This window comes from Bolinopsis microptera, chromosome 7 (assembly GCF_026151205.1).
Source record: "Bolinopsis microptera isolate Bmic1 chromosome 7, MBARI_Bmic_1.0, whole genome shotgun sequence".
Taxonomy (NCBI): domain Eukaryota; kingdom Metazoa; phylum Ctenophora; class Tentaculata; order Lobata; family Bolinopsidae; genus Bolinopsis; species Bolinopsis microptera.
Window position 1 is genome coordinate 12,660,107 of NC_087078.1, and position 15,063 is coordinate 12,675,169.

Below are 15,063 nucleotides of genomic sequence, written 5' to 3' on the forward strand. Positions count from 1 at the left end.
CTTCTCCTCCTCCTATTCAGTCCTCCTCCTCCTCCTCCTCAGTTCTCCCCAGTCCTCCTTCTCATTTCTCCTCCTGAGTCCTCCTCCTTTGTTCCTCCTTTTCTTCCTTTTAGTCCTTCTGGCCTTTTTCCTCCCCAAAATGTCCGGAACCATGACTTATAAATTGTGGTGTCCTATGTTCCTTAGAGGGAAGATATCAGAATAGCTGTGTGTTTCTTTAATGAATAGCTGGATGTTCTTTAAGAAATAGCTGTGTGTTCTTTAAAGAATGCTGTGTGTTCTTTAAAGGAGTACTGAGTGTTCTTTAATGAGTAAGCTGTGTGCTCTTTAAGATAGCTGTGTGTTCTTTAAAGAGTAGCTGTTGTGTTCTTTAAAGAGTTGCTGTGTGTTCTTTAAAGAGTCTGTGTGTTCTTTTAAAGAGTAGCTTGTTTGTTCTTTTAAAGAGTAGCTGATCGTGTTCTTTTAAGAGTAGCTGTGGGTTCTTAAAGAGTTGCTGTGTGTTCTTTAAACGAATAGCTGTGTGTTCTTTAAAGAATAGCTGTTGGTTTTTAAAGAATAGCTGTATGGTCTTTAAAGAGTTAGCTGTGTGTCTTTAAAGAATAGCTGTGTGTTCTTTAATGAAGTGCTGTTATGATTACATAACTTGTTAGTAGTAGTAGTAGTAGTCATCATGCAGTGACGTTTGCTATCTTTATAAATACTTACGGTTTGTAGTAAGAGTCCTTTGAGTAGTTGCAATGATGTAAATAGGACGTTCTAATTTTGAGCCCTTTGATTTTTTAGCCCATGAAAGTGGGAGATGATGATCGATTGAATTACTGTGTAATTACTGTGGCTGTGATCACCGTCTAATTCTTTGTTGTCATCCCACTGATTTAGGTTGGTGCTTCGTTTCGATTTTAATTTGTTCATAGACATTTCTTTTTGTTTCCTCAGGCTTACATTTGCATTTCGCGTTACAATCTTCTTGTTCGGCTTATTGAGTTATGTGTTTTTTAAATTCGCAAGCTTGTTTTCCCGTCAGTTGCACGGTGTTGCGATAAACCATAGTAACAGTGTTACTTGGTGTATCTGCACGTGTTGCGTTTTAGATTTGAGGCTGCATATTTGACATGGGGACTTTCATAATAATTCGAAGTTTGTAGGGCTGGGCAGTTCTTTACTTTTCTGTTATATTTAGTTACAGTGATCTTACATTGGCCTTCGTTACTTGTTCTATTTTTTGAATTAAACTTATTTTTCGTTACAAAGTAAATTTGAAGGCAATCTTGGCCTTGAGATGTAGTTTCCTATGTTACTCAAATGCTACTAACCCTCTATTATTGCGGCCAGCTCTCCTTCATCACTCCTATTAACTCCTCCTCACTCCGCCTCACGCCTACTCTTCATCCTTAATCTCCTTAACCCTCGAACAATACCCTCCTAAAAAACAGGCCTATCATCTACCCCCCCTCTCATCGGAATATAATGACCCAAATCACCATAAGCCGAGTCAGTTTGTGGAGTACGCTCGACAGTCTACCACTACGTCGACACAAAACCCTGGACGCTATCGCAGATCAGTCCCCTCATAGGTTATCAGACAGATGTAATACATCCCAGATTATCAGACTCTTGTGGGAGCACGTTGCCCTATCACGAAACAATTTCTGGGTATGTGCGATTATCAGACCTAGTGGAAACACGTCGCCCATTCTGGAGCGGTATGGAACAGTTATGGAGCCGGTTATGGGGTCGGTTGCCGGAGAAGGGGGTTGTTCAGAGATGATCTGGGATAACCTGAACTTTCTACATACCTGTGTCAAGTTTTATTATCTGATCCATGGGGTGTCTGTTTCTGGGCGTTTGCTATTCTCTCGACCTTTCAATGCCATGTTGTACAGTGGTCTTGCGACCACGGCCCCTACCCAAGAATGAATGATCCCATCCACATTGTAAGTATCACACTCCGCAAGCAATCTCACAAGTTTCCATACCAACACCATAGCAACACCATAGCAACACCATAGCAAACACGTTACTGTGGAGTATCACATCATCGGAATTTTACTCATCCTTATATATTTAAAAAACGTCTTATTCAAAAACCTCCTGCTTTCTTCGCAATCATCAAACTTTACATTATTTATTTATTAACTCACGCAACATTGGCAGCTGATTGTTTTGTGGGGGTGTTTATGAAATTGGATGTACTGAGTCTCGTTATTTATTAGCTGCCTAAGTGTAGTTTGTCTAAGTACAATGGTGGGATGTCTGAAAGAGCACTGTTTCTGTACACTTCTTCTACCAAACTGTCAAATTATGTTTGGGTTTTGGAAGGTTTTAGTGTTTTTGGAGGTAATTGTAATGGTAGGGACATAAATATGATTACTAGAATGAGACGATATTTGAATATTAGAATAGACTATTCTCTGTGTGCTAAAAATAATTTGGTTTGAGAGAAAATCGTTTGTACCGTAATATTTAATATTTTCAATTTTTGTGTCATCACCCAGTCGTGTTTTGAGTTCTTCACGGTCCTTAGTTATTTTCCACATCAAAAAGAATCATTGGGTACACTTCAATTGAACATAGGATCTAATCTGTTTCAATAATTCTATTTCAAACAATGCTATTACCACACTCTACCTGGGGTGAAAGCTCTTGACTTTCAGGCACGAAACCAAGGATCTTTAGTGGGGCCCAAACATATTGCTATTACTGAAATACTAGTACGGGCTGGAACAGGTGGCCGTTTAAAAACTGGTAAATTACAATAGCGTTGAATTAAAAATCTAATATGAGGCAGGTTGTAGCGCGTTGTTGTTTAAAACACCCTTCTTATAATCTCCTTCTTTCAGTCGACAGTACTCCACACGGTCCGTCCCCAGAAAGGAAACAGAGTGTCCCCTTCAACAGCCAGGAGACGAAGAGTCAGAAAAAAAAGTCAAAACAAGGTTAGTTCCGACTGTTTTTACCCCCGGCCCCCCCCCCCCTCAGGCGTCTCCCCGTCCCCTAGGAGTTATTTTGTGCCCAAATATTTGAATGCTTCAACGAACGTTCAAGTAGACGAATATATAAACAAATCGGACTTTTTTCTTAAAAATTACACCTAATAAATACATATTTTGTATACCCCGACGGCCGTCGGCGAATTGACTCTTTTGTGTTACTGTTAAAACTAACAATTAACCGTTATAACATCTCCTTTCACTAGTAACTATGGTAACAAGTAACTCTTTTTGTTACTGTTACTAGAAAACTATGGTTAATATGTGTAACTATGGTAACGTACTGTTAAAACTAACAAAAAAAGATACACTCCGGCCACGATATTAGTACTATTTCTAATCATGTAATTACAATGTGTGTAATGTGCTGTTAAACACAAAGTTGTCGAGGGACAGCCTGTATTTAGGGATACAGTTTAATTCAGGAGTCGGGATATTTTAATTTGCAAGTTAATACTTGGATAGGTATCCAATATGGGAAATTAGAGGTTTAATCTGTGCTCTATTTTGGTGGCTGGAGGGGCCTCCGGGTATGTTTAAAACTGGAATATTGGCAAGCAAACTCACTAAGGAAGAATGTTGGTCACAGTCCACTGCACTTAACACAGGTTGTCGGACAGTTGTCATTTTCGTAACAAGCAGAATCGCTCGTTTCCGCTCGTTTCCCGCTCATTTCCCGTCATTTCCCCGTAACATTTTTTAAACTCGGTTCACTGATCCAGCAAGTCATATCTCAGTTTATTGTTTATTAGTAGTGCATACAGCAAGACAATATATACTGTTTATAGGGTTCCTGCTAGAGTCTAGTACAGGCCGTGTAGAGGGTATTTTAGGTAGCTGTAAAACCATAGCTAAGTGTTGAGATGCAATCGCTTGAAATGATGGCAAATCATTCGAGTATCGACACTGTTCCACGATATTCAATAACATCTTAAAATATACTTTCCCTGCTTTATTCCTGATAACAATTTAAACTTCCAAAACTCTGAAATCTTATATATTTTAAGAAACAAACAGAATTTCTTATTATTTAATCGTTTCGTATTTTCAAAAAGTAGTTAAAAACCGTCTTTTATTCCGAAAACTAACCCCCCAATCATACATCTCTTTTTTTTTTTTTTTTTTTTATTTTTTTTTTTTCCGACTAGTAACTATGGTAACGAGTAATGTAACTTGGTAACTAGTAGTGGTAACTTATGGTAACTTTTTCTAGGAACGCGACGGAAACCACAGCCAAACTACTGTCAAACCAGAAGCAGAACTTGAAGATAAATTTGACCTTCTTAGATGACCATAAGTCGCCTGTGGAGTACATTTAAAAAACAAGGAACTAATTAATGTTCTGTGGCTTTCGCTGCAAAGTACAAACCTCCAGGGCATACCATTTACATAATATTGAGTATTTAAATATAACAGTATTTTTGGTATTTTGAGGTATTTTTGCAGCCGTAAATGTGTGCGGAAACTTTGTAATAAAATAAACACCTCCGACTTGCACCGTGGTGTACACACTGGTGTACCGAGATTCGTTACACTTCAACATGTAATACTGGTAGAGATACCTGCTGCACCGTGGGTACCAGGCTGCACAGTGGGTACTGCTGCACCAGTGGGGTACCTGCTGCACGTGGGTACCTGCTGTACACAGTGGGTAACTGCTGACAGTGGGTACCTGCTGACAGTGGGTACCTGTGCACGGGGGTAAATGCTGGCACAGTGGGTACTGCTGCACAGTGGGTACCTGATGACACACGTGGGTACCTGTGCACAGTGGGTACCTGCTGCACAGTGGGTACCTGTGCCCAGTGGGTACCTTGCTGCACCAGAATACCTGTACTGGAACAGACAAGGTGAATTAAACTTTGTTAGCCCTAAGAGCGGTTACTCCCCGAACATGTCCACAACTCCTAACTATAGTTTAAAGGGGTTATTCCTCTAAATCTTATTTTTTAGCTTCAGATTTAATCTTAGCTGCTTTTTAATGCGATTTTTAGGCGGTATGAGTAGAACTTACGCACGCACACATTTTATGGCGTTCTTATAAAAATAGTGAAAAAATAAGGTTAAATATTTCTAGGGTATTCTCACAAAAATCGAATTTTTAACTCACCTCAAATTTTATCAAAAGAAGGTGCCTAATTTAGTCCTGAAAAATTGCGCTCCAGTGTTAGTCTATAGAAAATAAAGAGTCTTATTATATTAAGTTGCACTCTCTATCCTGTTTAGAAATTGTGCCGGTAAAGTGTGTGAAAACATGATACATCCCCATGTATTCTCTCATTACTCTGGTGGGATAGTTGGTGGGTTCTCATAGCACGTGACTGAGAACGGTATTTAAAGTGCACGGAGCACCAGCTTTGCGTTAAAACTGATCAGGGAAGTGTTGTCACGTGCTTGAAATGGCCATCACGTGGATTGAAGGTAGCTGGCACGTGTTATGAAGGTAGCTGCACGTGGTATGGAAAGGTAGCTGCACGTGGTATGAAGGTAGCTGCTGTCAAGGTATGGAATGTTAGCTGCACTGGTATGAAGGTTTTTAGGGGCCTGACCCACGTGGGCGGTTTTTAAGTTAAATGTGAGTGGGTGAGGAAGACTATTGCGGACACATTTAAGATAAAGGTTGATCAGGTATGGAGTTTCGTATTTACCGAGTTCGAGATATTCGGGATCGTTACTTCATTGCCATTATGATTGGCGTCAGAGATTAACTGTGAAATGGTTTCAAATCTAACATGACGCAGAGTTGAAAGAGGTCACAAAAATACACCTTTCCGCGACGGCGGACCGTCTCATTCAATTCACTATTCGTATGATAAATAGTAACGGAAAACATCAGTTCCGTTCATGATTGAATCGCAACAATCACCTGCTTTGATGAACGCTGATTCATGGTCCTGCGTTTTATTGAATCATCACAAAACTCAATCAAAGCAATTAACCATTCAAACATTTGCAACAGTCCAAAAAGAACGAATCCAGTTTTACGTTCCCACAAAGCAAGACGATTTAATTGAACAAAAACTTATTCAATTTGCTATACATGTATATCCATGGGTGGCCAAGTGGTCCGCATCAACTTAAATGGTTCATGTTTTGATGCATTGAGTGTAAATAGAGTCAAAGTGAAAGTTCACGCCAGCAATGCAAAGGTGAACGATGGAGTACGGAAGTAAAGGTCACGTGGAAGGGGTTCACGGTCACGTGGAGGGCCTAGGAGGGGTTCTTATTGGGCGTCAGGGCTCTTTGAATAGAGAATTAGCAAGGGGAAGAAACGGTTGCGTGCTAATGGTTCAGACAGGACAGTTAAGCTGAATATGACTACTTGCTGTGCTTGTGATTGGTTGAACGGACTCAGTGGGCGGATGCTGTGCTGTGATGGAGGAGAGATGTCCGTGGTCTGATTGGCGAGTTCTGTAAAGCGTGAGTTGGAGTACACAGCCCGAGTTTATAATCTGTTAAAAACGGAAAGAGTTCCGTTAAAATGTCCGTCCTGGTATAAAGTAGCGATTTTTGTTACCTTATTATTGTTTTTAAAACTGTTTTCTGACTCGTTTTAATTCCTTTTTGTCTGATTTTAAGTGGTTATCCTTGAGGATTTAGAGGTTTTCCTTGGTATTCAAGTTAGCGTACTCCGAGGGAGAGATTCGGATTAAATCTTAATTTTTGAATTCTCCGAGTAATTATTGAGTTGTTTTCTTTTGGCACCCTTGCGGAAATCCTGAAAAACGATACCAAAACTGCACGGTGTGAATAACAGCATCTCATCATTAAATATCACTACAGTCACAATTACATATATCCTAAATTACTCAGTAAAACAAATACAGATTTGCCTAAAAAATCTGCTGAAACAAAAATTACGGGATTATATTCTCGCACTGATTGCAGACACACTCAGCCACAATCGAAATCCAGCAACGGGGATATGGTTATCTAATTGATTTTCCACTAGATTACCATCAAAAAGTGAGAGAGCTGATTAACAAATTAACCTTAACCAATCTCACACGTTGATTGGGCTTGTGTATATAGAGTATTAGACAGGGAGAACAGCTTATTTTGGGTTGATACTGATACGTTTTCGTAGCTGTTCGTTAGGAAGTGATGGTTGTGTCGCTGATTAAATAGTCACGTGATTGTGATTGGAGAGCAGCGGATTTGGTTGTACCCAAGTAACAGTAACATAGTAACAGCTGATTGACGTCAGTTGTTCCATCATCTGTCTCTTGGTGGGAAGTTATGGTCATGGCATGTGAATCATTCTTATCCATATTCGATAGCTCTATAAATACATTATACGATTTGGCTATTAAACTATAGTAGATCAACTTTTTAAGTCAGGATTGTTTAATTGGATTCCTTTTGTCTTGCTTTAAATTATTCTAGTGTTCTTAGTTGTTCCATGTCCTAAATCAGCTTTTAGGATCTAGGTCTCATCTTCCTTTGGCTGGATCCAGTAGGATTTATCTCTATTTGATGAAGCGGCTCTTTGAGGGAAAGTTTAGAAAAAGCATAACTAAACGAAAGAAAAAGATTACTGTATATCCTTCACAGATATCCTCGTTCAAAGAAAACGGAACAAATAAACTTCATCCTTATTCAAGACAATAACCCTCTGGCACAATCTTTCTTCTCCAGATCTCCACTTCGCAAATACCGTAGCACCAGCATCTCCCATCCTGTCTGCCTCATAGCGTCACCAAGTAGGGGTAATCAGTACGACCCTGCTATACTCAACTCAAAAGCTTATAAAACTGGATTATTGCGTCTCCGGGTTTCGATTGCTTCATCACCCTTTACCCCCCACTATCCAAACTTGTTCCACTCCACCCCAACAGTTTCCCTGTCTCAGCTCTTCCATTACAGTTCCTAGGTCTATCTCCTATAACACTTTATACAGAACAGGTTGCTCCTTTATCAAACATTACAGTTCCTGGGATTAACTCCTCGAGGGTTTTCAGTTGCAAAACTCGCACGGGTTAAAAATGAGGTTAAAATAAGCAGTTGTGTTGAATCTGGTACGAAAAAGCGTAGAATTGACGAAAAATTTTACATTGCATCCTCTTTCTCAAAACGAATGTAGTTGTCAAACTAAGGGCTAAAAATAATTCCCGAGTGCAACAAACGACCTAGTAACCATGGACCAACCGACTAGTAACCATGAACGACAGTACCAGGTCTTCTTTTGCTACCCGTTGGGGGGTAAGTTGGAAAATAACAGCTTAGACATACCGTGACGTGTGTTTGAGAGTTGAAGAGATTATGAAAGAGGAAGTGGAATTGAAGAGGAAGTGAAAGAGGAAAGGAAAGAGAGATTGTATGTGAATGCTGAGAGAGAAACTGAGGACCAGTTATCGTGTGAAGTTGATATTTGTGGGGCGCTGTGACCTGGAATGATGTGGCAGTGTGAAATTGTTAAGTAAAATTAAAATAAACTCAATTATTAAAGATCAACACTTTAATTTCGACTCCCATTTTATTTTTTGCCCCGATAGTTCTTTATCATAAATATCTGATAATACCCCTCGATTTTCATTTTACCAGAGATATCTAAAACAACTTCGCCCAAATCAGCTTCATATTTTTAAAAGTTGCCCCCCCCCACTACACATTCCACCCCACATTGTTGTACATGTTTCCCACCTTACTGACATGTTTCCCACCTTACTGAACATGTTTCCCACTTTACTGCTCATGTTTCCACCTTATGCAATGCTGTCTACATGATGTGAAATGATTGATTTTGGACACGAAGGGAAAAACTACACAAATTTGGCTTGGTAGAAACTTCGTTTTATTACATCGCTAGAGCCTACAAAAAGAATATAATTAAGTCAGATAAATTCCATCACTAATACTCAGTCTAGAGATTCAAAAAATTTCTAAAACAGGTCATGATTAGAGAATATCATGAAATTCGATCTGAAAGAATTTGAATACGATTAAATTGTTTCACAAGATAAGTGGTAGATAAAAAATATTTAAGGACAAATGACGCAAATTGCACAAAATTGTTTAATTAATTAATTACAGATATGGGTAAAACCACAAAAAAAATATCTTTTAATTTCATCTATTTAAAGCCCCAAACATTTAGTTCTAAAACTTTGGCACAAAAAATCTAGCCTTCCTTTTCCCTATCTAATAGGGAAGGTTTAGTCTTTTTCACAATCCCGAATTTGAAACAGTCAAAACTGAAAGTGTCCTCTGTGTACATGTAAACAATGCATTGATAAGGCTGGTGCTCGTTGAAGGGCACGGTCGTCAATGTTGAACTTGTTCGGTGCCATTGTGCCAATGTGGAATCGGAGTCAACGTATGCCCAAAGTAGTGTCCTCAGTCCTCAATGGTCTACAACTGCATGGCTATTGTGCAACGTAATTAATTTGCTTATCTTTGCATCGTGAGGGATTCGTTAGATTAAACTCCATGACCGTTGACCATTATCTTTGAGTCAAGATCGAACAATACGGGCAAGTCTTGCATCAGGTGCTGCAGACCGCTTCTGTGGTTTTTTTGGGGACATTCAGCCTTATTTCAAGTTGTGAATCTTCACTACCCTCGTGTCCCGATTGATGTTGTGGAGACATGTCTAGTGTCAGCTCGAACTTCCCTTGTGTTACACAGATGGCAGCAAGCTGGAACAACGGGCCTAAAAATATTTACTGTTTCAAAGTAAGCAAAAGCTTTAAAAATATTATGTGTATTTACGTCTGTATTTGAGGCTCGTGTTTTTGTTACTGAGTGGGTTTAGTGGTTTATCGTACAGTCGGCAGCGAAATGGAACAGCGAGCCACTCAAATTTACAGTTTTCAAGATCAAGCAAAAGTGTTATAAATTTATTCTGTATTTAACTAGATAGCAGGAGTTGAAGTGAAAGTGAAAGTGAAGATAGCAGGAGTGAAGTGAAGTGAAAGTGAAGATAGCAGAAGGCACGTGTTAAATAAGTAATTATGAATGTTCTGTGTGTTGTGGGTTGTCCTAACACTTAATCACTGATATTCACATGTATTGATATCTACTCTAATTATGTCTAGCGCGTTTGTAAGAACTAGACTACTTAAGTAGTTACCATGGTAACAGTAGGGACTACTGAAGGTTTAAGCTGAATTTGTAAGTTTGTAGCCCAGACAAGACTTGTTGGATTTATTATTGCGAAAGTGTACAAGCCTTAACTTCGTAGGGTTACGTAAAATTTAGAGGTCGATTTAGTTACGACTACAGCTTAAAGTGAATGGTGTAGTAAATGAAACAAAAAAGTTAGTGTTATACAGATTTGCGGCGCACGTGGTGCGCATTATAATGTTTACAATCAAAGTTAGAGTTATCATATTAATATGATATATCAGGAATTAAAACTTAATATTATTATGTATTTTTATACTGATTCCAGTCTCGTCCAGTGCATTGCAGTCAGTCCGGATAAACTGATTTCACCACTCTCGAAGGGGGCCTCAATTGGGGTCTTGGTGGTGAGCCTATTAGATACTCTACTCAAAAATCAGATCTGCATTCGATTTAATTAAATCTAATTTAACCAATATGGATACGTTAATGAGAACTTATCGTTTTTCTCGCGAGTTTGTTTGCCCTCCATGTTTGTGTATTAAATCATGATGACAATGTGGTTAATTTTCTGGACGGGATTTCTATCAAAATCGGAACGTTGCTCTCTAATCTTCTAACTCGATACAAAGGCCCGGACCGGAGCAAAAACCATGTAAAGTGGGTTCCGTTTCTCACTGCAGTTCAATCACCAAATTCACGAATAGCCAAGGCGGTTTATTTTCTAGCGTATTCGTATATTGCAAAGTGTTCGTGTTCTTTGAGCCGTTTCGTTGTGTTGATTTTATGGCATTTTCAATATTAGATATCTGAAGTCATTTGCTGACCGTTTTTAACTCTTTTAGATGGCTTCCTGATGCAAAAGAGCTGAAAGTGTCAAACTTTCTTAATTTCCGTTGTTTCCAACAGTTTTCATCCTAATTGTTTATCTATTATCAACTTTTGGTAACGTCCTTCTGGGATTTCGTGCCGTTTATATTTTAAATCTGAGTACTGTTATTCTTCCTGTCCCAATCAGGGATTAAAAACTACCCTAGACGCTGTAAATTTGTTGAATTTGCGGCAGGACGGCTTAACTATTTTCCTTTACGGGACCTATATTCTGTCCAATTCCCGGACTTTATTTTCAGTTGATAGAATTTAATGCAAGGTTCAAACAAGTGAATTTGTCTGACACAATTTAATGGATTGCTTATCCGGTGTATAGTATGTGTATTATGTGTGGGAAAAGAATAAATACGTTTCTGGAAATGTCTTCATTTCCGCCGTGTTGCCGTATGTCCGAGTATGATTACCTGCGTCCAGGATAAACAATTTCAGCATTGACAGTCAAAAACTTAAAGCAAAAAACAAAAAGCATCGTCATATTTCATCTCCCCGCAAGATTGGACAGTTATTTTCAGCTTCATGCTCTTGTTTTGTTGTTTGCTGTCATATGCTATTTTGGTACTTATTCAATAGCACTCTGTAGGTATTTCTATTTAGGATATTTCAAGTAGTGATGGCTCAGTAGTTAAGTAAAATGTTGCGTTTTTTTGCGACAACGGCCCGGCATATGGGGTGTTATTTCCTGTGCAAATAGGCGTAATTCACCATAAAAATAATTCACCATTTTACACCATTGGATACCCCCTGTTCGGTGTTCAGTGTTTTGCTTCTGCTTTATCATTGCATGTTTACAATTTCATGAACTTAACTTCTTCTATCTTCCTCCATCCAAGATGGTATTTTATTAATGAGCGTCCAGTTAACTCTCTTACATCACAAGGATGATACTATGAAAGAAGATTGTTTGGAATGTAAGATAATAAGAAGAACTCTAGAAGTAGGAATCTCTGCTTACTGTCTTCACGGCTCTACTGTTATATCAAAGTTTCGCTCATCCCTTAACATAACATCCGCTCATAAATACTTTTATCTTACAGTAGGTACGACTTACAAATGGATAAAATAACAGACTCTTTAAAAGAGTCTGTTAAGGGGGGGGGGCCAATGGATATTTTTTTGTGAAACTTGATTTTGAGATAGCAGTTGACCAACAAACTAGGACCAGTGACCGAACTTTTGAGGGGGTCCCGGACCCTAACCGCCAAACGGTGCCTGCGGGGCAGCCACGCCCATATTTGGTCCAAATTAGGCCCAATTTAGCCAAATACCCTGAACATGCCCAAAACCCAAATTTTAGGTGCTCTACTTGTAGCTAGTGGTCTCCTGAACTCGTATATGAAATTTCATCAAGATTGGACAAAAAATGACTGAGTTATGAGCCAAAAACCATATGCCCATATTTGGGCATACGCACCAAATTTGGTAGATTTCGTCCCATAAATTGGTCAAATATCAACATTTTTCACTGAAACTTACTTTATATGAAAGGTAAGCCTAAACTACATATTCTCTGTAAGTTATAGCTTTATATCTGTTTAAATGTGGATACTAAGGCGAAAAGACCACAAAAAATGAACTAAATTGCCCATATCTTGGTTCGCGATATTCGCGGAATTGATCTCATTAAAATTGTAACAACTCGATCAGTTTTCAAAATTTTTCCATGAAATTTTCGGAATCGACTCGAAATCGCATTTCCACCTTAGTTTGAGAACAGATTTTTGATTTAGGCCTCCAAAAAAATTTGGCGGCCAAATTCCAAAATTTTCCCGGAGAAATTCAGAATTTGGCCGCCAAATTTTTTTTGAGGCCTTAATCAAAAATCTGTTCTCAAACTAAGGTGGAAATGCGATTTCGAGTCGATTCCGAAAATTTCATGGAAAAATTTTGAAAACTGATTGAGTTGTTACAATTTTAATGAGATCAATTCCGCGAATATCGCGAACCAAGATATGGGCAATTTAGTTCATTTTTTGTGGTCTTTTCGCCTTAGTATCCACATTTAAACAGATATAAAGCTATAACTTACAGAGAATATGTAGTTTAGGCTTACCTTTCATATAAAGTAAGTTTCAGTGAAAAATATTGATATTTGACCAATTTATGGGACGAAATCTACCAAATTTGGTGCGTATGCCCAAATATGGGCATATGGTTTTTGGCTCATAACTCAGTCATTTTTTGTCCAATCTTGATGAAATTTCATATACGACTTCAAGAGACCACTAGCTACAAGTAGAGCACCTAAAATTTGGGTTTTGGGCATGTTCAGAGTATTTGGCTAAATTGGGCCTAATTTGGACCAAATATGGGCGTGGCTGCCCTGCGGGCACCGTTTGGCGGTTGGGGTCCGGGACCCCCTCAAAAGTTCGGTCACTGGTCTTAGTTTGTTGGTCAACTGCTATCTCGAAATCAAGTTTCACAAAAAAATATCCATTGGCCCCCCCCCTTAAATACATGTCAATGTTTTATCTTTCATTTCAATCTATATGTAAAGTTTCCAACTTATATACATTATAGTACAATATATTCCGTTTCTTAAGCACTAAGTTTGATTTTGACTACATTCCAACATTACAGGAGGTGCATCGTTTGGTGTGTTTATATACGACGTCCTAAAACCTAAAATCCTACCTTCACCCCCATGTTCCAGCTAATAGAACTAAGGAATAATGTTGGTATCCGGCCCTCCCTCTTCAAACTGGAACAAACCCGAGCTATAAAGGAGGTGCTGAACACCAAGCTAGCAAACAAAGTGCTTTACCCTCACGGACTGTGTATTGCACTTCATGATATTATTCAGATTGGGGAGTCTTTCTCCTTCCCTGGTGACGCGGGTTAGTTGCGTGGATATCAAATGTTTAGTTGATGTGATAGACAAGATGAGTCAGCAATACAATGCTGAAATAGACTGATATTAGAAAACGTCGAAATATGTTTTAATATCTTAAAATCTAATCTCTTTTGAAAATTAAACGATTTTTGTTCTCTAAAACTGGATAAAGACTTGAATTAACGCACCGTATTTTAGGAACCCACACGTCTGTTCTGTTCCGGTACATAGTGTTCAAACCCTTTGAAGAGGAGGTTATCATCGGTAAAGTTAGACGGTCCAGTCCAGACGGTGTTTGGGTAACTTTGGGCTTCTTTGAGGACATCTTCATCCCTGAAGCGTATCTCCAGTCTCCACACAGGTTCTGTATTTAATCTGGTGTTTGAAACTGCTTTTAGAGCTATTAGTTACCATGTTTATGAGCCGAACAGCCGTAGTAACTATAATTGTGTCCCCTAGTTACTGATAAAACCATACGTGTCATGTATTCATAACCCTAGTAACCATATTAGTTACAGAGATTGATAAGACGTGTTCTCTCAGGTTCGACCAAGAGGAGAACTGCTGGATTTGGGAGTACACTGACGGACTGGAGACTCACAATCTCTACATGGATGAGAGAGAAGAAATCAGGTACCAGCTATACGGGCTAATTAAATTTAGATAAAATTAACATCTGCATTTTGATGATTACTACATTTGGCAGCAGTTTTAGCTTTTGATAAAGTGCCAAGTACAAATTTTAGATCTCATCTCAAGGTAACCATAAATCCCCCACCACATATTTACTTTACTCTGTTACCAGGTTCAGGGTTTGTAAAATAGAATTTAACGACGTAGCTAAACGTGCTCCTACACAAGACTCAGAAGAGTTGTTACCTATGAAGATTATCGGTACTATCAGTGAACCAGGCTTAGGACTTTTATCTTGGTGGAAGGAGGATAATATTTAGTACATGCCAGTTTTTACTTTTTATTTTTATTTATTACGCCACATAGGTTTTTATTGTCACAGCGTATTTGTCGAAGGTTGATTAATCGGTAGGCTATAGCAGTGAGATGCCAACTTTTATTAAATCATAAAGTATTTAATGGAATATCATACATTATTTAAAGGTTTTGATTCTTTTAATTGTTCTTTCTTTAAACCAACATTATCTATTTGGAAAAATATCTTGAACTCTTGTCTATTGGTTAACTCAATCATAAGCATAGACTTGAACGTTTAGTTTTTTTACAGAACGGTTCGTGACTTGTCAGAATGGTGCTTAACTTATTTATCTGAAC

General features: G+C 38.6%; 2 protein-coding genes across 2 annotated transcripts in view; both read left to right on the forward strand.

The window, feature by feature from the left end:
• Nucleotides 1-15,063, forward strand: part of LOC134817782 (paraplegin-like) — a 52,884-nt gene that overhangs the window by 28,823 nt on the left and 8,998 nt on the right. The gene's annotated exons all lie outside the window — the stretch shown is intronic.
• LOC134818706 (DNA-directed RNA polymerase III subunit RPC8-like) lies at nt 1,914-15,048 on the forward strand. Its single transcript, XM_063828347.1, has 7 exons — nt 1,914-1,934; nt 2,841-2,936; nt 13,597-13,780; nt 13,975-14,137; nt 14,320-14,409; nt 14,582-14,670; nt 15,017-15,048. Exons 1-7 carry the CDS (start codon nt 1,914-1,916, stop codon nt 15,046-15,048), a joined length of 675 nt encoding a protein of 224 aa, XP_063684417.1.